General features: G+C 39.0%; 3 protein-coding genes across 7 annotated transcripts; 2 read left to right on the forward strand and 1 right to left on the reverse strand.

Moving 5' to 3' along the window:
- Positions 1–533: 533 nt before the first annotated feature.
- Positions 534–1,008, reverse strand: LOC144712513 (uncharacterized). The gene is made up of 2 exons (XM_078586805.1): positions 894–1,008; positions 534–796 (listed from the first exon to the last, which is right to left on the reverse strand). The coding sequence occupies exons 1-2, from the start codon at positions 1,006–1,008 to the stop codon at positions 534–536; spliced, it is 378 nt and encodes a 125-aa protein (XP_078442931.1).
- Positions 1,009–5,819: 4,811 nt separating this feature from the next.
- LOC144711699 (U-box domain-containing protein 33-like) lies at positions 5,820–11,407 on the forward strand. Of its 5 annotated transcripts, none has more exons than XM_078585712.1 (11): positions 5,820–6,062; positions 6,234–6,351; positions 6,484–6,669; positions 7,095–7,161; positions 7,253–7,374; positions 7,575–7,679; positions 7,744–8,527; positions 8,597–8,719; positions 8,797–9,321; positions 9,387–10,061; positions 10,968–11,407. In XM_078585712.1, the coding sequence occupies exons 3-11, from the start codon at positions 6,590–6,592 to the stop codon at positions 11,151–11,153; spliced, it is 2,667 nt and encodes an 888-aa protein (XP_078441838.1). In that variant the 5' UTR covers positions 5,820–6,062; positions 6,234–6,351; positions 6,484–6,589; the 3' UTR covers positions 11,154–11,407. The 5 variants fall into 5 exon arrangements, with proteins under 5 accessions (XP_078441838.1, XP_078441834.1, XP_078441836.1 ...); XM_078585708.1 differs by having other exon boundaries at positions 5,821–6,062; positions 6,495–6,669; positions 7,040–7,161; XM_078585710.1 differs by having other exon boundaries at positions 5,822–6,062; positions 6,495–6,669; positions 7,040–7,161; positions 7,756–8,527.
- Positions 11,408–19,484: 8,077 nt separating this feature from the next.
- LOC144712119 (glycerol-3-phosphate 2-O-acyltransferase 4-like) lies at positions 19,485–22,288 on the forward strand. Its single transcript, XM_078586307.1, has 2 exons — positions 19,485–20,268; positions 21,500–22,288. Exons 1-2 carry the CDS (start codon positions 19,636–19,638, stop codon positions 22,196–22,198), a joined length of 1,332 nt encoding a protein of 443 aa, XP_078442433.1. The 5' UTR covers positions 19,485–19,635; the 3' UTR covers positions 22,199–22,288.
- Positions 22,289–24,970: the final 2,682 nt, after the last annotated feature.

Raw genomic sequence — 24,970 nt, forward strand, 5'->3', positions numbered from 1 at the left:
ACAGAATTAGAGAGAAGAAGAGAAAGAGGGATTTGAAGACAGAGCAAGGGAGAATTCGATAGATAGAAAGGGATAATAAGAGAACAAGAGAGAGAATCAGATAATTAGAGGGAGAGAGAAACGGAGATAGAAAAAGAGAACAACAGAGAATGATAGAAAGCAAGAAAGAGATAATTAGGGGGAGAGGAAGATGGAATTAGGGACCGAGAGAAAACTAGATACGGAGTTAGGGAATGAGAGAAAAGTAGAGAGGTGAAAGCGAGGAAAAGAGAGAATCAGCTAATTAGAGAGAGCGAAAGAGAGAATCAGAGATAAAGAGAAAACCAGAGAATGATAGAGAGAGGAAAAACTAGAGGAGTCTCGCATTTAGACCGCACGATTCTTCCATCATTGTCGCCGGTATTGTGTGGTGGAGCGCTAATCTGTGTGTTAAAAAATGAAATAATTTGCCATGACATGATCATAATTTTTGTTCACGAAGGCAAAGATAAATAATTGAGCTCTCTACACCAGACAAGGAGCAAAGATAGAGTCTAACCCATCTGTGCATTCAGACGTATGTTAAATGGCTCGTCCTCTTCATCACCGTCTTTGTCCTCATCTCCTCTCAGGTCGTCGTTGTTGTACCTTGACTTCAACATCATTAACACTTCAATGCTCTCTACCGTGAGCCTCGATCGCCTGTAGTTAATTACTCGGCGACCCTCTGAAAATAGACTGTCACACGCGGCACTCGTCGCTTGAACTGCTAGGAATTCCTTCGCCACCAGTGCTAACGCGGGGTAAGAAAACTGACCTGTTTTGGGAGGTAAAATTAGTCAGAAATTCAATAAGTGAAGCACAAGATTTGGAATATAAACAATGCAAATTATATAATACCTGTCGTCTTCCACCAATGTAACACCTCCATACCAAATGCTGGGGGGGCGTCGCGTATACGTCGAGCTCTGCGATCGGATCAACTCGTTGTGGTAGCTCAGAAGGATCGAGTATTTCTTCAAGCTCCATTTGTCTGAAATTACTCGTCGTTCATAGAGCAGTTGGTTCGGTGCGCCGATTCCCAGGGTTCTTGGATAGTGAATGTGTCCCCATGATATTGCAGACGGTAGATAGAACCTCATTCTTAGCTTGTGGATCAATCAAGCAAAGCTTCATAGATGGATCAAGTAAAGAGGCGATAGTGAAAGCCTCATTTTGTGTTAGTACAGACACATATTTATCTGGCTTAGCCCGCATAGCAGAACAAACATTAGATAAGGCACTCCTTTGCCTCGCGGAGATAGCATGACCAACTGTAAGCATGGATGAGTTCGATACGCCCACACTAATTCGCTCTAGATGCCTCATCAATCTCTTAATAATGACTATAGCCTCATTTGACGTCAGTGTCTTGCTTTGGATAGCAACAGAGGTACCAAGTTGGAGTGGTTTGAGTAAGTCGACAAATTTTTGCACTAGCTCCTATTCTGCGTCAAGTAAGGCTTGTTTTCAAAGGGCGGTGGACATTATCATATCGATAACAATCTTCTTTTCAATGCACCCGCATAGCATCTTATAAGTGGAACTCCACCTAGTAGGGCAATCTATCGGGATCTTCCTCATGTTTGACATATTTAACTATCTACAACATGTAAAGTACTGTGCCTCTTGCCTCGTTGATCCTCGTATAGCAATCACCACCTCTCTTAGGCGTCAAACAACGTCCCCTAAGGAAATTACATGAGAATCATATTCCTCTGCATCCATCGCAGCATCAATGAAACTTGGCTACTTCGTCAATGAAACTTGGCTCGGGCCCATCTTCGACGACATTGAGCGCCTTCAATCCGACTTGCATAACTAAGTTGATGACATGCGCAATACACATGATATGTCTCTTTGTAGTGAAACGGGCATTCACTGGCCGCAACTCTCATTCCAATACCGACATCATTGTTGCGTTATTTTAAGCATTGTTCGTCGTAATAGCGCACAGCTTCTCACTCAACTTAAATTCTGCCAGAACTTCCAACACAATCTCGCTCAAGCACTCTCCAGTGTGGGATCCCTCCAGCTGGCATATAGCGAGGACACATTCACACATTTTCCACTCCGTGTCTACCCAATGAACGGTGAGTCCTACAAATGATATTCGATTCGCCAAAGTCCAACAATCCAGAGTGATGGCCACTCTATCGACACTCTCCAGATGGTCATGAATACCGCTCTTCAACTCAATATACAGCTTGAAAGCCTTTTCCTTAACAGCCCCTGTCAATGGAATGGATATCTCCTCTTGTGTGATGAATCGAAGCAGTCGGATGAAATATTTTTTACATACAATGTTCCACGGTGAGGCTGGCTGAAAGATGAAACATACAAGCTCTTCTTTTGTCGTCTCCGGCGAGCGACTAGTGAAGTACAGTTTTTCAGTACCTTGTCCAAAGATGTTAGCCATCGATGGTTGGTTAGAAGAGTTGCAATCTTGAGTCTTCAGCTCGTTATACTCTTTATGGTGCACATTTTTCAAATGACGGCATAGAATCATACTGCAACTATACTTATTTTCCTCTACAGTCATTGCACGACCTCGGGTATGGGTCGCATAAAGGTTGCATGTGAACACCTTTGGCGCCACCTCTGTGAAGTGTATCCATGCAACGCATTCATTTTTTCTCTTTTTCTTCTTCCCGCCGTGCCCAACACTCCCGTCGGACCATGAAGAGCTTCCATGGGAACCAGAGGCCTATGATAGAGGTTCCCGAGGCATCCTAAATTACAATTGGAAATTTGTATTACTTAAAAATTTCATACAATACCAAGCTCAATTCGGACATTACTTGATGTGCACTCATGAAGTACACATGTTCAAACAGTTACATAAATAAAAAATTAAGAAATTTATGACAACTAAAAAGGTGAAAAGTAGATTCGTACATCACATGGGTAAACAATAAAGCAAACAAAGTGAAATATAAAGGCAATTAACATAAATTGAAAAATTCTATAATCCGTGTACCATTCGTCACATAAGTACGCACCTTTTTAATTGCCACTGACGAAAATTCAAGAATGGTTCAACAGGCAGATGAATGCTCTGAACGTTATGGAGAGTACAGAGAATGCCGCGTAGAGCTTCATCTTGAAGGGCAGAGAAATGTTCAGATTACCACAGATGACTTCCTGCTGAAATAAGATAGAAATCAACCGAAACATGCAATGGAGATAGTTCAAAAGATAGTCAGAGAATGACCGATAAAGCGATCAACAAAGAGAATCAGGGGTTGATAAAACATAAAGAAATATGTGTCTGCAAAGTTGACTAATAAATCCATAAAATCAGAGAATTGCAAAGACAGAGTATCTGAGAGAAAGAGTAAGTCGCAGAATTAGAGAGCCTGTGAGAAAAATAGATGAAAGGAGGTTTAGAGATAGAGAATTAGTGAGAGGGAGAGACGAAGAGAGAATTAGACATAGAGCAAGAGAAAAATAGGAGAATTAGGGAGAGAGAGAATTAGAGGTAGATAAGGAGAAAAACAGAGAATGATAGAAAGAGATAAAGAGATTACTATGGTGAGAGGAAGAGAGAATGACCGAGAGAGAATTAGAGATAGAATGGGGGGGCTAAAGAGAGAGAAAAATAGAGATTTAGGGATAGACAATTGATGAAATAGAGAGGGAGAGAGCGAACTAAAGATAGAGGAAGACCAAATCAGAGATCTAGAGAGAGAGAAAGAGAGATTCATAGATAGAGATGGGGAAAATAAGAGAATTACAAAGATAAAGAATCTGAGAGAAAGAGTAAGTCGAAGAATTAGAGAGCCAGTGAGAAAAATAGATGAAAGGAGATTTAGAGATAGTGAATTAGTGAGAGGGCCTGAATCTCGATGCTTTCACTCACCTCTAAAAATTATGGCCTTGAAGATTAACTCCAGATGCTATTAATCGTCACCGAGAATCTCAATGAGGAAACTCTTGCTCTTTGTTGACTAATTCTTTGCTTTTGCAATTTGGAATTGGCAAAAACGGATTGAAGCAAGATACTGGCAAAACCCAGAAGACTGGCTGATGAATAATTGCTGGGGAATCAAGAGCCAAGAAAATGACAATATGTTTTGCTCAAGAGCACGTTAAAGAATGGAAAAGTGTCAGAAATAAGAAACCCCGCACGGATTATATCACGTCCTCCGCAAGTAGTCAAATTAAATAAACTAAGAACAACTCCTTTAAGAACTATTAAACACAAATCACAAAAAATGAACATTAACCATCACAAAACAACAGAGCTGTTGCCTCGTGACGGTTTATCCGTCGAACTCGCATAGTGAATCGTTCTTAAACATCATTCCCCATAAAGATAAAAAAATAGCAAACACAATTCGAGAAAGAAACAGATAGTTAGAACCGAACAAGACAGCATCAGAATATTAGAAAGAAAGAAAGGAGAATCAAAGAAATGTACCAAATCCCAACTCCTATTTCCGCCTCCACTTTGACCCTCGTCCGAATCCGGCGCTAGAGATGTGAGTTTGGAGTAGACCTGCCAAATCGGCCAGGAGAAAGTGGTGATGGAGTCTACGGGCCGTCGTCGAGACTCGAGAGAGATGGAGAGAAGAGACGGGATTCTGAGAACGAGGGAGGGAGACTGGGACAGTGGGAGTGGGACTCTGAGAAAGAGAACAAGAATATTTTTTTTAAAAAAAAACCCTTAAAAGAATAGGCACAATTTGCACAATGCTAACCTTATAGCCGTCTGTGTGAAGTTTTGTTCGTTTTCAACAGTGTTCTGTTTGGAAATCCGAACAATTTGCACAATTGCTCCAATTCGCACCAAGGGAACAGAACTACCATGTCTAGACTTCTTTATATATAATTGAATATGTTGGGCCAATTTTGGACCAAGCTTAGTTGAGCCAGTCCTATATATTGAATATTGATAAAATCCATTGACAAATAGCAATTCTACTCAAACAGAGAATATAATTAACTCTTAAAGCTTAATCGTATATAACTCGTACTCAAACGATAAATTATTTAAATTATATTTCTATTTATATGTCAGACACCGTAAAAACACATTGGCACCCGTTTCCGTCATCCAACCATTGAGACGATGACAGATGCCAATATCGGGATGGATAACGATATAGTCGTCGGTATAGTTCTGGATCCTCCCGGATGTGAACGAAGGATGGGACGGGACAAATTTCATCCTGTCCTAAGTCTGATGTTAGCTCAGGGACGAAGGAGGGGACGATTTTTCGTCCACCGACCAAAAAAACCGTCCCGCCAATAATCTCGAGACGGTTTTTCATCCCTTACATTCCTCCCAGGACGGTATTTCATCCCGTACATTTCTCCTGGGACGAATTTTCGTCCCGAAATTCATCCCGGATGAAAAAATACATTTTTTATTTTTAATATATTATAATAGATTATAACAGATTATAATAGATTATAATATATAATAAATTGTCCTCGCGAGGCCACGTGGCAACATCTCAACCGTTGGATGTGAATCCGGTGGTTTTTCCGTCCAGATTCATCCGTCCATCGCCCCGAGAACTCCGGACAGACGATTTTTTTGTCCCACAAGATGAAAACCATCCCGTCTGGTGGTCCCCTGGACAAACTTTTGTCCCGAAATTCGTCTGTATCCTCGGACGGGACGATTTTTTCGTCCCGGGACGAAAAAAATCGTTCCGTCCGCGTCCCTGCACTCGTCGCGGAAAGACGAATATTGGACGAGCCCAATTCCGATATTGGGCTTGGGGGGCACAATTGGTTTACAGTTTGTCCGAATTATCGATTTCATTCGGCGTATACTTTTTCCATTCCTGTTCTTGATCCTCAGCATCAAATCTCGATCGGAGGCGCAATATTCAATTCTCAATCAATCAGCCCGAGATCATTCTCTTGAATGTTTAAATGTTCGGATGAGTTTCAACTATCGAGGCCTGTTTCTTAAGATCATAGTCAGAATCGCAGATGCGTGGCGGCTTGGAGAAATTGGAATTTGCGACTCATCTTTACCTTTTTCCATACGTTCCTGTCAGCCGTGACGATGACATCAACGCGTGAAGGTATATTCCATCAATACTGTTTGGAATTTCTTGCTCTCCTGCGTCGGTTGTCAATGGAGAAATTTCGGATCCGGACAAGCGGAAATTTCCGTATGTTGACTTTTGTTTAGGTCAATTCGAGTTTCTCGACATCTCTGCTTATCTTAAAGCCACTTCGAGATTTTCTTACAGGACCGGAGAGACCCAGTTCTTCCGGCGGACGGCTGATGCGGCGCTTCCAAGGGAAATGGGTACAAATTACGAGTCATCGGATCTTCATCTTCCTCTTGCTGCTCTGAATTTCGTCTCGGTGAGCAGAACGAATCGTTCCTCAAACAGTTTATCCCGGAAAAGCGCCGAATCATTTGTTCCGAACTCGCATTTTTATTCAATTATATGATAATTTTGCCCGATCGTTGAAGAAATTAACTTCTGAAATTAGAACATCTGTAGGAAATTTCGCGGACAGGTTCACCTTCTACTGGAGCGGAGGACAAGATCTTTGTCGCTGTTGGGAACAAGCTAAAGGAGTGCAAGACTGTTCTCGCATGGGCTCTAGAACAATTTCCGAGGAGCAAGAAGTTCGTCCTTGTTCATGTACACTGTCCCGACCGATTGATTCCCTTAAGTGAGTTCCTCTTTTTGTGTCTCGTTTTACCATACATCTTCTTTCAGTCTAGTATTGAGAGGAATCCCAAATTGACATCCCACTTTTTACTGAGGTTTGGTCTCAGTTTGGATGAATATCCGACTTCTATCTGAAAATTACAGCAGCGTTTTGCTTCTGGAATTTAAAACCTGCAACCTGGCTCTGATATCATGCTAGATTCAAGTGCTTAACAACTCTTAGAAAAACTATATCTTATAGCAGGGGCATTACTTTTCATCTTTAAGCAGGATGTTATGCTTCAACGCATATAGTTTCTCATCTTTTGTCTTTAGCACTGTCTTTTATATCTGGCACTAATAACATAGAGGGTGTAAAAAAAATGCTTTAGTGGGGGGAAGATTTCCAGCAAGCTCAGTAGACCCACAGCATGTTTCTTCATACAGACAAGTTGAAAGGGGAAAGATGGAAAAGACCCTTCGCCAGTACCTGGATATTTGTGCCAACGCAAAGGTAAGCTTTAGTCCTCCTAAAGTAATAAATAACTCATAACCTACTCAAAGTATTCAAGTTTTTCTTAAGACGTATTTATCTATTTTTGTAGTTTCAAGCTGAAACATTGGTGATCGAGATGGATGATGTAGCCAAAGGGCTTATTGCACTAATCAATGAGCATCGCATTACCCTCCTCATAATGGGAGCCGCATCTGACAAGAACTACTCTAGGTATTGTCTGGGTGCATAATCCAATTCAATATTAAGTTGGGTTGCTTAGAGGAATACTAATGGGAAAATATGTTCCAATCATAAGACAGTGAAAACTACCATAAATGTTATTTTAGTAGAGAGTAAATAAATTCTAGAAGATACACATATTTTATTGAATATGCCTAGAACTAATATCTTTTTATTGCGTCTTGTGGCAGAAAGATGAAATCGCCCAGGTCGAAGAAGGCAAAAGCTGTGCTCGAACAAGCCCCCCATTGGTGCCGCATTCAGTTTGTCTGCAAGGGAAAGCTCGTCTTTGACAGGTAACCCCAATTTCTGCAATTTAAAACACCAACAATGCAATTATTAAGTGGTAATTATCTCTAGTAATTATACCAGGGAAGGTAGGCTCGATGATGCCAATGCTTCATCAACGACACCAAGCGCAAGCTCCACCCCTTCACAGCTCAGCTCAATGAGAGAGCCCTGGGCGGAGAGCACCCAACTCGTTGACCTTCCAGAAGCCACGCCGGTGACAGGACTTCCATGGTCAACGGAGGGCGACTATCGAGTCAACGGCCAGCCACCTCCTTCGGCGCCCTGGCTCACTGTTGACGTTCCTAAAGCCTCACACTTGACCAACTTTCCGTGGTCAACGAATACCCAAAATCGCAACAACGGTTTGCCACCACAATCAAGCTCTTCCCCTTCCCAGCGCAGCTCTACGGGGAAACCCTGGAAAGACGCAAGTCAACGCGCTGACCTAGTGGAAGTGGCTCCGATACCTGGTCATGTAAGATCAACAGATCCGCACTATCAAGTCAACGGCTCGCCATCACAATCAAGCTCCAAAGGTTCCCAGCATACCTCAATGGGAAAGTCCTGGAAAGACATGAGTCAATGCGTTGACCTTGTCGAAGCTGCTCCGATGACTCGTCATCTGAGGTCAACTGTTCCAGACGATCAGGTCAACAGCTCGCCATCACCATCGAGCTTCACTCCATCCCACAGCAGCTCTATGGGAGAGCCCTGGAAATACACGAGTCAACGCGCTGACCATGTGGAAGACTCATCGTTGACCGGTGACGTAAGGTCAACGGAAGCCGATGATCAAGTCAACGGCTGCCCATACCCTTCCAGAGGCAGGCATGAGAATGTAGGGGAGGTCCAGGTGGGCGGTCTTATCAAGTCGACTTCTCTCTTCTGGTCTGGGGAATCTCTAACGGGGTTGTAATTTCAGGAAGGCTTGTACAATCAACTGCAAGAAGCGTTACTGGAAGCCGAGAACGCGAGGAGAGAAGCCTACGAGGAATCATGCAGGCGGCGGAAAGCTGAGAAAGATGTGCTAGAGGCCACCCGCAGAGTGAGCTCCTGTTCTTCTCCCATAAAATAAACGAAAAAAAAAACTATCTTTTTCCTCAAAACATGGGGTTTTGGCAGGCTATCTCGCTAGCAAACGCCCGGGAAACGGAGGCAAAACAGAGGAGGGAAGTGGAAGAGAAGTGGGCAAGGGAGAGGGAGGAGCTGCAAAGGCTCCAAGTGGAGAAAGCCGACGCTCTCCGAAAGCTTATCGAGACACAAGAACAGAGCAAAAACTTAGAGACCCAGTTGGCCAATTCAGAGGAGGAGTCGAGGGCGTTGACCAAGAAGCTGGAAGAAGCCAAAAATTTAGAGACCCAGTTGGCCAATTCAGAGAAGGAGTCGAGAGCGTTGAAGAAGAAGCTGGAAGAAGCCCATCCACTGGTTTCTTCACTCCAAAGGGAACGGCAGGGTTCTGGGCTTCTCGGCTGTCCGGTTTTCTCTTTCGAGGAGCTCCACAAAGCCACCTGCGGCTTCAGCCCGTCTCTCGTAGTCGGCTCCGGAGGCCACGGCGTCGTCTACAGAGGCTTCCTCCACCACACCGCAGTCGCTGTCAAGCGTTTCCGTCCCACCATCGCCAACTATCAGCGAGACTTCCACCACCAGGTCAGTAGTACATTAGTAAAATAACTTATAAGTTTGATCTATTCTTCTAAAAGGGTTCACTTCAGGTGGAGATTTTGACGAGGGTCCGGCATCCGAACCTGGTAACGCTACTGGGAGCTTGCCCGGAGAGCTCTTGCCTGGTCTACGAGTTCATGTCAAACGGGAACCTGGAAGACAGGCTAGCATACAAGGACAACTCCCCTCCGCTGTCCTGGCAGACCAGGATAAACGTCTTGGCGGACATCTGCTCGGCTCTCATCTTCCTGCACTCGACCCAGCCGCACGGTAACCTCAAGCCCGCTAACGTGCTCCTTGACTCCAGTTTCAAAGCCAAGCTTAGCGATTTTGGGCTTCCGGGGTTGACCGAGCCGGGGTTGACCGCCTTGTTGGATGTCTACTCGCTGGGATTGATCATCCTTCGGCTGGTTACGGGGAGGAGTCAACAGGGGCTCATTGGGGACGTGAAGGAGGCGTTGGTGAAGAAGACTCTTCACCGACTGGTCGACCAGAACGCAGGGGACTGGCCCTTTGTGCAATTGACTCAGCTGGCCCACCTTGGACTGCAGTGCTGCGCGACTGAATTAGCGGACAGGCCAGACCTCGTCAATGGGGTCTGGAAAATTATTGGAACCATGAAAATCTCGGCCTGCGCTTCCCTTTCAGTTCCTAGACATCATCTGCTTGGCTCCGGAGATGATGATGTTCAGGCGCCTTCATACTTGGTCTGCCCCATCTTCCAGGTTAGTTGGGTTAAGATTCTTGTTTTCTTTCTTTTAAGTAAAATATATTTGCCTGTATTCTTAGTTCAAGAACTAGTTTGCGGCAAAAATTGAATGGGCTGCCTTTTTCATATTCTATTTTTCTAAAAATTGGTTACATGGACCATAAACTTTTTACAGATTCTGTTACGTCTCTCTCTCTCTCTCTATGTATATATACATATGTATGCATACTGCGTGTTTTTTTCTGTTCAAAAACCAAATTTACTTAAAGGCGGAGAAATATGTTTTTTGTATCATATATTTCTCAAAAAAAGTTATGGAAAGATATAACGGTGTCTGTTTCAGCAGAAAAGAAGATAGGGCCATTTGCCGCAGCTATTTTTCTTGCAGTATATCTTTGCGTTTCCTTTATTCAAAGAAAATTTACGAAATTTTTTGTTTTTCTGTATGCTATTTGTCGAAAAAGAAAGAAACATATTACACTCACATGTTAGAGTGGAAGATAGGAGATGGTCATTTTACACAACCATTTTCTTTCTGCTAATTCAATATAGTTTTGTGTTTATTTTATTCAAAATTGGAGAGCCTGTTTTTTTTCAATCTGCTATTTCTAAAAAAGTAATAACAAGATATTACGTTGTGGGTTTTTTAATCTGCGCTTTATTTTTCTTTTCCTTGAAGAAATTAAATATCTTACAAATTTAAATTATGCGTTTTCCTCCTACTTTTGGAAAAATGACTGTTAAATATTACGTTGTAATAAAGCAGAAGTTAGGGGCATTGCCATTTTCCACACCCATTAGCTGCTTTAATTATCCCATGACAGCCTTCTTTGGGTGAAGAGCTAACTCCATCCATTCAACCTCAGCGGCATCAATATTTCTGGTAGATAGTCTCTCAAATGTCCTTATTTTTTGTTTTTAGGAGGTGATGAGGGATCCCCAGGTGGCGGCTGACGGGTTTACGTACGAGGGCGAAGCAGTGAGAGGCTGGTTTGAGGGGGGCAACCACACCTCCCCCATGACAAACCTTGTTCTTCCCCACCAGCAGCTCATCCCCAATCACGCCATCCGCTCCGCAATCCAAGAGTGGCTCCAGTGCCAGAAATAGCCCACCTGACCAAGCAAGCTATCCAAGGATTGTCAAAGTGGACCTCAATTGAGGACAAGTGTTGCCTTAGAAAATCCCAAAATGAGGACTTCGGGGCCAAATTAGATTCTTAGTCTTAGGGGTGGTTGTTTATTTGTTGTTCACTTCTTGTGTATATTATACCTTGGTCTTCAAAGCCTTGAGAAAAAGTTTGAAGATAATGCCTATCTTGTACAAGCACAGATAAGGAAGTAAATTTGTATATTGATGGATTAGGAATCTTTGTCCTCAGGTTTATGGCCCGACGAATATTGAAGTTCAACTATTTTTTGTTTGAAAGATGTCTAACTAAGTGTTTTGATGAATATTTATAATGGCATTAAGTCCTAACTAGTCTGTTAAACCCATGGTGGAGATAGGTTGACTTGGATCAACTTATGGTCTACCAGGGAAGATTCCATACTATATTTGAACTTGCAAGATGAAGAAAGAAATCAAATTAACTTTAATGGAGTACTTCATTTCTTTGTACTATTGGAGAAAGTTTCCTTTTGAATGTACGGTGGATATCCCTAAGCATATAGTTTGTACTAAATTTTAGGAAAATGAAGATTAGTATGTCATGTATATGTGAAAATTTTCTTAGCTCAGTTGGGCATGAAAATTTTAAGCCTTGGAAAATATTCACTGAATCATTAAAGTATTTCTAGAGGAGAAAATATAAACTAAAAATTTCATTTATATGCTGAATAATAATAATGATAGTCTATAAAGTAATTTCTACTAATTTTTTGGAGTCTTGAAAATTGAAAAACATTAAAATTACTGGGTCAATTGTGTCCAGATTTAGAAGGGAAGGGAAAAATCGTAACTATATAATTTATAAAAACATTGTAGGGATTTGAAAGCTATCCCCATTTCCGAATCTCACCCTCTCTCGGTCTCCCCCACTTCCAATTCCTCAACAACCTCTCTTCATTCATAAAATATAACAAAAAGAAACAGACAAATTAGAAGATTTTTAAGAAGAAAATAAAGATAATCTCATTACAGTTCAACATGACCTTATTTTTTGTTTCTTGGGGGCAGGGTTTGCAGATATTTGAAGACTATCGCAGTGTTGGATTTGAAGCTTCAGCAAATGGTTTTTTCTCGAAATACTTGATAGAGAATCTAAGATGTTATAACCCTATTTTCAGTTCCTTATCTTATTTATTATTTTCTTGGTGCATTTCTGACAAATCTAAAGGAAATTGAGCTAAGATAAATAAGAAAACAAGAAGGAATCAAAAAGAAAATATTCAGAAAAGTATTCATAATTACCTTTCTCACAGCTCCATGTGGGTTGGCTTTTAGAGGTCTCCAATGGCTGAGACTCCATAGCCAAGTGAAAGAAATAGGCAAAATAGATAAAATGAAATATTAAAATCAATGATATTGTTTAGAGATTTCATCTAATCTTCTTTGTGAACTTCATATTCAACGAAATAGCTCACATCTGAAAGACAAAAATGGGAGAAGGAAAAAGGAAAGATCGGGAATCATAAGAAAAATAAGATAAAAGGGAGAAAAGGGAAATATAGAATTTTAAAAAGGTAAAAGAAAAGTTTTAAGAAGTTTCATCACGTGATTAAATCTATTAATTTGAAGAATCATAAGCTGTTGTTATTTTTAGATAAATATTGTGGATGTTGGAAGAGAATAAAATTGAAAGAAAAATTATAGTCTATCAGAATTGATTTAAGGATATAGAGGATATTTCAAGGAAGATGACAAAAGAGGTCAATTATATTTTAATTCATACGTCATTATTGGGCGGAACTGAAATTTATAATCTTGAATATATGAGAAATAGTTAGTGAGAATTTCTCCCTTGGATTGAGACCTAAATTGTGAGAAACATTAAGTAAAAATTGAGAAATAGGTAGTGAGAATGTCTTGACTAAATGATGTCATTCATAACATTGGCGAAGGTGAAGTTCAAAATATCTAAGAATAAAAACTCCCTAAATCTGAAAACGGAGACATAAATATGAAAGAAATTTTGATCCCAATACCCAAACGAAAAATAAATGTCCAGTCCATCATTGTTCATATGCTAGGCATGCAGGAGCTGAGAAAGATAACTCAAAGCACTTGGCCCATTCATACCCATGAATGGACCAACATTGTAATGGGTAACTTTCATGATTATCCTTACAAAATTCACATGCCATCATGGATTTAAACCTAAGAGAAACTATAATACATACCAAACTATGATCATTGGCCAATAAATGAACCTAGGAACTTATATACATATGAACATAGGAAATTATATATATATATATGTGATCATTCACATGGATCTTAGAAAGTATCATCAGAATAGTTTTTTTTAAATGAATAGTTATGAATGCAGATATTTATATAGGACGTCCCCTACAAAGTCTGGGTAATATGATTTTGAGGAATAATTTCATAGAACTAATTCATCAAAAGAAACATTAGATGTAGGAGTACTTTCATGCCCAAGATAACTCACGTCCATTCTAGATTAGCTCTAATTGAAAAAGAGTTTGTACCAATATTGAAGGTGCTCAAGACATGGCAAAAGATTCAAAATGTTTAGTACCAATAAGAGAACAAAATGGAGGAAAAGTCATCCTACGGGAAAAATCTCAAAATGGCAGATGTGGATTCAATCCATGAAATTTTGGTTCAAAGTGAACTATACGGGCGGGATTTAATCACATCCTGATCAGCATTATTTAGTTTTGTGATAACAACTGGCCACCATCATGTAGAAATATAATTCGAAAAGATTTGGTGTAAAGAATGCTTAGAGAGATAGATTTCATCTTCTGATCCACTAATTGGCATTCCAATAATTGAATTTAGTTATTGTTAACTTATTTGGTCGAGTAGGACTCCAAGTCCTGGATGAAAACATTATATTAATCATGCTAGATGATTGCTCTACTTTAGAAAAGCTTTAAATAATTGTAATAGAAGATTGAGGTGGTTAGATGGAATCCTGAAAGACAGTTAAAGAACATATCACTCACATATTATTTAAATAGTATGGTGATATCCATAAAATCCCAAAATATTAGATCCCACAGCTAGTTGGAGTACAAGGGAGAAAAAACTAAGACACATTGAAGTATCAAAAGCTGTGCTTCAGGAATATAACTGCGGACAAAATATTTGGCAATTAAGTTTTGCAAAGGCGTGAGATAAATGCATTCATAACATACATTTACATGAAATTTGGCACGGCTATGCATTTAATTGTTTGAAATAATGTGTGCTATAATTGAAGTTATACATATTCATGCATTAACATTAGGTTTCTTATTTTATAATATTTTTATATGACTAAATGAAAAATATTGTTGAGAAACTGGATCCTAAAGTTATTTTTATAATTTTACTAATCCATTATGAGTTTTATGGAAATTTGGAATTGGGAATCTTTAGGGAAATTTCTGGAAATTGTTTGTACTGAAATGATGGGTTGAAGTAAAAAGTATGTATTTTAAAGGTTTATTTCTATTGATATCATGATTTATGGACTGAACGGATTTGTGTATAGCAGAGAGCGTGTGAATCGTGGGTTTTAGTTAGGTCTAATGGGCCAATAGAGCTGGCTTAAAGGGCTATGGATGTAGAACAGATTGTGAAGTCAGACTGGAAGACTGGGATAATGGGATGGTGGGTTGTATCAATTTAGAATGACTCAACCCAGATTTATATGGGCTATGTGACTTGTAATTATCATGCTATGTCACACCACATGCTCAAGAAGATGCAAATTCTTAGCTGTTTAAATTTGATTATATAGAAAAATGTTTTCAAATATTATGTGCATTATCTATTTAGTTATTGTATGGTGATAGACTGTAGTATTCTAGATCGTGTGAAACATTCCTGTCAATTTTCTATGTGATTTTGAATTTTATATAAAGCTAATATCTAGTTGTTTCTTCTGAACACAATATCATTTAAAGTGATCAAGGTTACTAGAAAAATGTCTGCCATAAAGATTGGTTTTTTTGGTTGGAATATAGGATCAATCCAAATTGAAAAATCTTAACTTGTGAATACTAGTTAAATTCCAAACAATTTTGAGTGTTAAATTTATTAGTAGACTGCTTCAATCTAAGATTAACATTCATTTTACCATAATACCTCCAATTCATGCTTTCAAACTTTTAAGAAACTAAATGAACTTTGACTTTGTGTTTTTATCTTATTTAATCCCATCTCAACCCATGAAACAGTTTTGCATATTATCATAAAAGTGACATTAAAAAAGGTCAAAATGTTCAAATTTCTCTATTAACCTTTTTCCATAGAGTCAAAAACATACGAATTCTCCCAAGTGATCTTAAGATAAAAATCTTAGTGACTGGTTTAATTTGATGTAGATGACACTAAACATTAATTAAGAATGACATATTGGATTAAATCCAATTTTGAATGAAGTCAAGTCCTCAAAATGTAATGAGCCATAGTAGGGTGTTCAGACTTTTTAGGCATAACTTTACATCTATTATGTTTCTGGAAGATTATATTAATATTATATTAAATAAACAAATCTAGGTTATTATTTTTTGGGTTTTAATAAAAAAAATTAAATACATATTATCATTTTCTATTAAATAAATCAATATTAGATTTAGGTTAAGCAAGGGCTTGAACCTTACGAAATTAGAAAGGAAAGCAGAAACATACATCAGATAGAAAAAAGTGTCACTAGCGTGCATACACATGGCTTCGTTGGAAGTTAAAATTAGGGTTTATATTTAAATTTTTTATACAAAAATAATAAAAGCATATATGGGTTCATTTCAAATTAAGTTTAAGGCTGTTTTAAAGATGAGTAAAATGAAATCCCAAAAACTAAGAAGGATAAATAATAAATATATTAAATGATTCATTTATTAAAAAGAATTCATCTAATAGCTACAATGCCGTGCCTTCCATCTTTATATACAATTAGGTGATAACTATTTTGACATTCAAGTTTTTTTAATATATCTGAAATAGATATCTGGAGGTAGGATAAGATTAATATTTTTGAGCCCTAAGTTTTAATAAATACAAGTTCTATGATTGAAATTTGTAAAATTTTATTTCTAGAATGATTTTTTTCTCAAAAAAATATAAATTTATATTATGGAAACACAGGTGTAAAATCGTTGATCTATAATTTGTGTCTATAAATCAAATGGATTCAATAGAGAGTAGATGAAGGATTTTCACTAATTTGAATTTTCTGCATTAGCCTAAATCAATATTTCGCTCCTAAAATCTTCATGATTCATATAAGTTGAGATTTGAAAAATTGGTATGGTTAACATGAATTTCAGACTTTGAGATACATAAGAGAGGTTGGGTATTTTGATATGATTTCAGCTGAAATGAATATTTTAAATTATTTGTAAATTATACTGAATGAATTTTTTTGAATTTTTTATTGATGCCAAGATATATTTATGTACAAATTTGTCTTAGATTTGGGGTGGATAATTTATAAAAAGTAGTATTATTGGTTGTTTCAGTTTTATTCATACAGAGAAGCAAAATAATTTTACAGAATTTGTAACTGAGAAAAATAATATTTAGGTAGTTGATTATCTGTGAAATAATATTTCGGTAGTTGAGAAATGTAAATTTGAAGATATGCCATATAAAATTAAATGTAAATGAAATAAGTAAAAAAATTATATTTAAAGGTAGTATTTAACCTTAGTTTATTCAAAAATCTATCTTAGTCATAAGGGTTGTATTATCTTGGTCTTCGACCTACAATTCACCTAGGCATCTGATAATTCATTTTAGGTTGCTTTAAGTATCAGTGGATATAATTTAATTCATGAAATAATATTGACTCACTGATATTTTATGGTTTAATATAATCATAGAATAATATTATGTGAGGAATTTTTTTTGTAAATAAATAAAGTAACAAATATAGAACACAATTGAATATAAACATATGGAGGTTCAATAATTATGTTGTATAAGGCTAGATATTAATACATAAAAATAAAAACATTATGCGTATTTAATGAAGGCATCAATGTTGGTATTCATCTGTCGCAGGTTTTTCCTTTCCTCTTCCCTAATTTAGAAGATGTAAGGGAATGAGGATATAGACCCCTTTTTTGAGACTCTCCCTTTTTTGTTCCACAAGCAGGAACCTTGTTATCAATTCCAGAAATATCTTTTTATTTGGAAACTCGTTAAGTTAAGGTTATTTATATTCTCTTATGATGCAAGTCTTTCTTTGGCCTCAACCATGGGCATAGTCTGTCAAAATTTTACCCCATTGGATAGCTATTCTTTCTTTATTGAATTTATTTCTCATGTAATTTATTGAATCATGGCCACATTAGAAGAATGTTAAATTTTATTTTACTTGACTTTAACAAATTTAATTAGGGAAATTTTCATACAAGTATGTGAATTTTTAGATTTAGGTGGATTTTTTAGGGAATAGAAGAGGTTATAAAAATTAACTAGTCGTATTGAATGAAATAGTTCCATTTATTTCCTATCTTTATGTTTTATGATTTAACTCATATTAGGATAGGTATGCTGATACAAAATAATTTTCCTTAGATAAAATCACAAAATGTTGAAATTTTAGTTTTATGATTTAACTCATATGAGGAAAATTTTATTTTATGCGGATACCAATCTACAAAGGGGCACTTTTGAACTGACAGACTACGAAACATGTTGAAACGCCCCAAATAGGTCCCACCATTTGAAGAACAAAATACAATAGATATAACACATTGAAAACCATGATTTATGAAATGATGCTTCTCTATTTTAATTTTTTTGTATAGCTTATATACAACTAAAACTATGTATTCATATTATGTTTTTCCATTTTGGATTTGTATTCATATTCTTAAACAGATACTTTCACGTTAATAATTTACTCTTGTGGGTCACTTTGGCAATTGCTAAGGTTTTCACATATTTCTTAATCCTTTTACTTGAAATATTAGCTGTATTTAAATAACTTCTCAATGTTTCATACTCATATTAGGGTAAATTATATTTCATATTTATTATTTCGTAAAAAATGGTAATAAATACATCATGAAATACTTGTATTTCATACAATCACTAAAGACTCTTAAAAATCGAAACAATTATTTCATGCAATACTTTCTATGTGATCTAATATATATATAGGAATAATTTGTTGTGTAGTATTCCCAAAAAATTTTGAAATATTTTTCAAAAATTTTGTTAATAAATACATTATTATAATTTCTTAAAATCATATCAATTCATTCATCCATAATCATGTATTTATTAATAAAAAATTCGTCATGTAAAAATACAGACATGAATATCCTGGAATTAAATTTTAACTTAGAATATGATACAAAAAACAACTACAGGAAACTAACCTCTACAATAGCTTTTTACACTTTTTTTAGAATTCGGTGTCAAATTCAAATTTTAAATATTTTAACTATAGAGGTTGCATGTTAATTAGTGTATGTCATCAAGATGAAGCCAAATTAAAATATTATATATTATTCCAAATATTTAGGTAAAAATAATTAAGATCAAGTTGAGCACTAATCATCGGTTAATACTAAAAACATCATTTGTAAACAAGAACAGAGCGTCCAGGACAACTTACGATGAACTCAGACGTGCGCTCATTTGCTCTGAAATAACTCTACACGTTACTTCATATAAACTCTATGTAATGTATTCTTAAATATAGTGGTTTGACGGACAGAGCATCAGAAGATCCTGATAGTGTCAACACAGTTTATACAGTGAAGACTAAGGACCGTTAAGATCTAAGTTAATCTGGAGAGATTTGTTAGTAGAGAGTTGGCGAAGCCAGTTCATGGTCTTGTCTCGCTTCAATACACATTTCCTACATGACCAACCTCTTCCGCCCCAACAAGCAGATCCTCACCTGTCACAGCCCCATCGCTAGCAACAGCTTCGGAGCTGATAATATCTCAGGCGGCAGTGACCTAAAACATGTCGTCGACATTCTAATTTAGGACCCTAAGTTTCGCAAATAATATTTGCCAAGTATGGCGTGATAGCGAAGGAGGCCTGGACCGTTTAACTTCAGTTCAGACTCATCTTAATTACTGGGTTTATCAGTTTTGGTTTGGGGATCCCACTTGCCTGCTTTGTGAGCCCCCTCGTCTTCAACAGTCTTAAAGTTATCGAGCTACCGCCCTCCACCGTGGGTCCTCCCAAAACAAGGCTGACCTTTCATCTTCCACTTAACTCAATGTCATTGAGTCAATGACAGAGATCGACATACAAGATAAAAGCTAAATAAAGAAAGAAACAGATTGATATATGAGAGATACAAGGAGAAGAGTGAGCGAGATTGATGAGTAGTTAGAGTTTGAGATAGAGCCCTTGAGTGAAAACAGCAAGATGCAGAGAGATATATACTGAGGTAGATTGAGAGAAGGAGAGGTAGAGAGACAGATTGTGGGGGAGGAAAGAGATGGGGAAGGAGAAGAGGAAGAAATTCCCGGCGATATGGAAGTGTGATACGAAGGGGAGAGAAGGGCAGGTGGTGGCGGCCGATCTAGACGGAACTCTGCTTGTGGGTCGGAGCTCGTTCCCGTACTTCATGCTGGTGGCAATGGAAGCAGGCGGAATTCTACGCGGTCTTCTCCTCCTACTGACATCACCGATGATCCTCTTTCTCTACCGTCTGATCTCCGAATCAGCGGGAATTCATCTGATGATCTTCGTCGCTCTATCGGGTCTAAGGATTGGAGATATCGAGGCTGCGGCCGCGGTTGTGCTTCCGCGTTTCTACGCTACTGATGTCAGGGCGGATAGCTGGCGGGTGTTCCGCGCTTGCACGCGGAGGAGGGTGGTGGTGACGGCGAATCCGACGGTCATGGTTGAGCCCTTCGTGAAGGGGTGGCTTGGTGGGGACGTGGTGCTTGGAACGGAGTTAATGGTGAATCGCTGGACGGGCAGGGCGACGGGGTTCGTTGGGGGGGTTGGGGTGCTTGTTGCTGAGAGGAAGAGAGATGCTTTGCGCCGGGAATTTGCCGGCGATAAGATGCCGGAGATTGGCCTCGGTGACCGCGACACCGATCATGACTTCATGGCCCTCTGCAAGGTCTCTCTCTCTCTCTCTCTCTCTCTATATCTATCTATCTATCTATCTTTCTATCTATCCTTCTCTGTCTCTCCCTCTCTCTCTCTCTATCTTTCTATCTATTTTTCACTCTCTCTCTCTCTCTCTATCTTTCTATCTATCTTTCTATCTTTTTATCTATCTTTCTCTCGCTCTCTCTCTCCATCTCTCTCTCTCTATCTTTCTATCTATCTTTCTATCTTTTTATCAATCTTTCTCTCGCTCTCTCTCTCCATCTCTCTCTCTCTCTCTATCTTTCTATCTCTCTCTCTCTCTCTCCCTCTCTCTCTCTTTCTATCTCTCTTTCTCTCTCTCTCTCTCTCTCTCTCTCTCTCTCTCTCTCTCTCTCTCTCTCTCTCTCTCTCTCTCTCTCTCTCTCTCTCTCTCTCTCTTTCTATCTATCTTTCTATCTATCTCTCTCTCCCTCTCTCTATATATATCTTTCTATCTATCTATCTTTCCCTCTCTCTCAATCTCCCTCTCTCTTTCTTTCTCTCTCTCTCTCCCATATAAATATATCTTTCTCTCTCTCTCTCTCCCTCTCTCTCTCTTTCTATCTATCTTTCTATCTCTCTCTCTCTCCCTCTCTCTCTCTCTCTCTTTCTATCTATCTTTCTATCTATCTCTCTCTCCCTCTCTCTATATATATCTTTCTATCTATCTATCTTTCCCTCTCTCAATCTCCCTCTCTTTCTTTCTCCCAATCTCCCTCTCTCTCTCTCTCTTCCATCTAAATATATCTTTCTCTCTCTCTGTTCTCTCTCTCTCAATCTCCCTCTCTTTCTTTCTCCCAATCTCCCTCTCTCTCTCTCTTCCATCTAAATATATCTTTCTCTCTCTCTGTTCTCTCTCAATCTCCCTCTCTCTCTCTCTTATATCAAAATATATCTTTCTCTTGTATGTGTATATCTCTCTGTTTTTCTTTTATCTATATATATCTTTTTTCTATTCTACATATCTATCTCTCCCCCCACTATTCCTGTCCCTCTATCTTTCTCTTTCTCTCTCTCTCTCTCAATCTATATGTATCTCTTTTTTCTTCTACCTATATATCTCTCTCCCTTTATCTTTAGCTCTCTCTCTCTCTCTCTATACCGTTCTCTATCTTTCCCTCCCCTCCCCCGCTTTTTACCTTCTATCTCATCTATCCATGTATCCATCTCCGATAAGCTCGATACAAGACGTCTCACTCCATGTCGCATGGCGCGTACAGGAAGGCTACATGGTGCCACCAAACCGACGGGCAGAGAGAGTGGCCCCGGACCAGCTCCGCGGCCCAGCGACTATCTTCAGCGCCAGCCGCTTCTCCCGCCGACCCAATCCCCAAACCGCCCTCCTAATCTTTCTCTGGGTCCCTCTCGGCTTCCTTCTCTCCCTCCTCCGTCTTCTCCTTCCCTACGTCGTCCCTCGCTACTTCCTTCGCCAATGCTATCGCCTTACCGGATTCAACATTACGGTACGTGGAAACCCACCTCCGCGTCCTGTCGGATCCCAACGCCGCCTTCTAGTTTGCAACAGACGGACTACGCTCGACCCAGTCGCCGTCAGCTCTGCCCTGGGCCGTGCCGTCTCCTCTGTAGCGGACTACTCCGCTCAGCTACGCGGCGGCGACGTTATCTTCTTCGCGGAGGAGAGTTCTACGTTCTTGCCAAAGGTTGGTGACCGGATATTGCCGGTGGCTATCAACGCCCAAGGGGAGCTCTTCAACGGGAGAAGAGGGTTCGTTGATCTCGTCTTCTATCTTATGAATCCCAGGCCGGTTTACGAGGTCACGTTCTTGGATGAATTGCCGGAGAAGTGGGCTGGTGAGGGAGCGTCGTCGGCGAAGGAAGTGGTGGGACGTGTACAGCAGCTTCTGGCGAAGACTTTGGACGTCCAGCTCTCACAAGTTCCGCATCTGAAGAAGTCTTGATTCTCTCCAAATTTGGCCTTGAACCATAACAAAATAAGATTTCTTACCTTGATAGATTTTTAAAGATCAGTATTTATTTCCATTTGGGTACTTGGAAGTGTCCAGTCTACAGCACCAGAGGGAAACGATTCAAATCCTAGGTCATCGTTGAAGCTTCAACCGTTTGAGACTCACAACATTCAATCAAATTTTTATTGAAATCCCTCTTCTTACTTAATCTACATTAGTTGTATCTCTCTATCACTTCTCATGTGTATCTTCTGGATCTTCCTTCTTCTCTCCATCGTTTTCTTCACTTGGTATCAGAGTGGTCGTCCCCAACGCACGATGAAGAGATCAGCATTTCCAACAGCGTAGCAAATCCATCAGTGGGAAAGTGACTCTTGGGTTACATAGGTTCATAGTATGTTCTCTTTCTGAATCAGCTATCCTTCCAGTTGTCGGTAAGAAAACTGTCGAGGAAGCTTAGAATGACATTGTCAAATCTTTCATTTCCACTACCAAATCTTGTTTGCCAGAACTACAAGGCCAGCTACACAACAGGCATAACGACTCCATGCCCGCACACAGGTATATTCATCTAATTTTTGCTTTGAACATCATTATCACCGCACGCCTAGATGCCTTGACACTTCAGGATGTCATCGCACATCTATATGCCACATATAAAGTGGTAGCACATCACTTACAGCTACAATGCTGATCATCACCAACATGATGTCAACATCCAAGGCTCTTGGTGTATAGAGGTAGATAATATCTCTATGCGGAATGTAACAACTTGAACAAGATCAATATGATGGTGTATAGATATAGATAATAAGAACCTCCTTACGTCACCAACATGATGTCAACGTCCAAGGCTCTTGGTGTTGTGTGTAGGGTGGTCATATGAAGCAGTAGAGAAACTCCTCCTTCAACTCCCAGGACAAGGGCGGGACCACGAAGGTGTAATGAAGACAATTAACAAGGAAGAGAGAGGAGAAGAGAGGAAGAGACAAGAAGAATAAACAAGGAAACCACCCTTGACGTCTGTAATTATTGAGAAATCAACGAAGATGGCGGAAGAGAAAGAGTAAATAGAAAAGTAGTGGAAAAAAATGTTATTCCATATTCATTTGCAAAGGATATACAAGAGTATTTATAGGAACGGATGTTCCTTCACCATAAAATGTTCTTAAGAGATTCAAATGAAATCCGGCAGTAAGTTAATCATGATGGGTAATTATGATACGTTATGGTGTGCAATGCTTCGGTTCAGGTGGCAGCGGCAGCGGCGGCGGTGGCGGTACAGCTTCTGACTTAGTCGTCTAACACGTCTCCTCAACAGCCCCCCCAAACTCATGCCTGACTGAAGGTTGAGTTTGGAACGTAGAAGACAGAACAGAGCTCGAGGAAGCAACTTGGTTAGAAGATCAGCAAGTTGATCACGTGTGGAGATATAGGAGACTTGCATCAATCCTTGAGAGACATGATCTCGAACAAAATGATAATCAATTTCAAAATGTTTAGTGTGAGCATGAAAAAAAAGTTTTTTACTTAAATAGGTAGCACCGATATTGTCACACCATAGTACAGAAGAAGATATAAACTTAATTTTTAGTTCTTTAAAAAGAGTTTTTAACCAGATGAGTTCAGCCGTGGCATTGGCAATAGCCTTTTATTCTGCTTCTGTGCTGGAGCGAGTTACGGTTGTCTGTTTTTTGAAGGCCCAGCTAGTAAGATTGTGACCTAGATAAATTAAATAACCACTAGTGGACTTACGATCTAAAGGATCGCCAACCCAGTCAGCATCACTAGAGATGTGAAGAGTGTGTGGTGAGTTACTATAGAATTCTAACGAAAAATTGAAAGTTCCTTTTAGATAACGAAGAGGATGATTAAGCTGTTTCCAATGACATAGTTGAGGATCATGCATGAATTGACATGCTTTATTGACAACAAATGCAATATCAGGGCGAGTGAGTGTTAAATACTGCAAACTGCCAACAATTTTTCGGTAAAGAGTACCATCGTTATTAGAGTGGCTTTTTGTGTCCTGTTGATGGGAACTTGTAGCTGAGAAAGGAGTAGGGACTGGCTTGCACTCAGTCATTTTAGCCAATTGAAGAACCTTGATGGCATATGATTCCTGAGAGAGAGAAAGACCGACCTGATTGCGTTGAAGTTGAATGCCAAGAAAGCTTATGGTGGGTCCATGATCTTGAATGACAAACTGTTTGCTTAACTCTGAAATGGTGTGAGAAATAATATCTGCACTAGGACTTAAGATTAATATATCATCAACATAAACAAGAACATATTGTGGTATTTTATTGTTAAATTGAAAAAATAATGAAGGATCAGTATGTGACCCTGTAAAATTGTTACTAGTGAAGAATTGGCTTAATTTTTGAAACCAGGCACGCGGTGCCTGTTTTAAACCATAAAGTGATTTTCGTGATCGACAAACATAATTAGCATGATGAGGAGAAACAAAACTGGGTGGTTGACGCATATAAATAATTTCAGATAGATCGCCGGGAAGGAAAGCATTTGATATATCGAGTTGAATATGCCATTTATTGCTTGCAGCAACAGAGAGGAGAGTTCGAAGAGAAGTCATTTTAAGAACGGGACTAAAAGTTTCATGATAGTCTATACTTGAAGTTTGACTGAAGCCTTGAGCTACTAGTCGAGCCTTGCACCGATCAAAGGAGCCATCTGATTTTAATTTTGTAAGAAAAACCCATTTCCAGCCAACTAATTTCGTGTTGGATGAAGAGGGAACTA

Source organism: Wolffia australiana, chromosome 14 (genome assembly GCF_029677425.1).
Source record: "Wolffia australiana isolate 7733 chromosome 14, ASM2967742v1".
In the NCBI taxonomy this organism is placed as follows: domain Eukaryota; kingdom Viridiplantae; phylum Streptophyta; class Magnoliopsida; order Alismatales; family Araceae; genus Wolffia; species Wolffia australiana.

Excerpts from the sequence above, each read along its gene's own strand:
- LOC144712513 (XM_078586805.1), bottom strand. The coding sequence starts at position 1,008 with ATGGAGCTTGAAGAAATACTCGATCCTTCTGAGCTACCACAACGAGTT. Across the intron at positions 797-893 it reads GGTATGGAGGTGTTACATTG|GTCAGTTTTCTTACCCCGCG; the intron begins GTGGAAGACGAC and ends CTCCCAAAACAG.
- LOC144711699 (XM_078585708.1), top strand. The coding sequence starts at position 6,289 with ATGGGTACAAATTACGAGTCATCGGATCTTCATCTTCCTCTTGCTGCT. Across the intron at positions 7,162-7,252 it reads ATATTTGTGCCAACGCAAAG|TTTCAAGCTGAAACATTGGT; the intron begins GTAAGCTTTAGT and ends CTATTTTTGTAG. Across the intron at positions 8,528-8,596 it reads AGAATGTAGGGGAGGTCCAG|GAAGGCTTGTACAATCAACT; the intron begins GTGGGCGGTCTT and ends TTGTAATTTCAG.
- LOC144712119 (XM_078586307.1), top strand. The coding sequence starts at position 19,636 with ATGGGGAAGGAGAAGAGGAAGAAATTCCCGGCGATATGGAAGTGTGAT. Across the intron at positions 20,269-21,499 it reads ACTTCATGGCCCTCTGCAAG|GAAGGCTACATGGTGCCACC; the intron begins GTCTCTCTCTCT and ends TGGCGCGTACAG.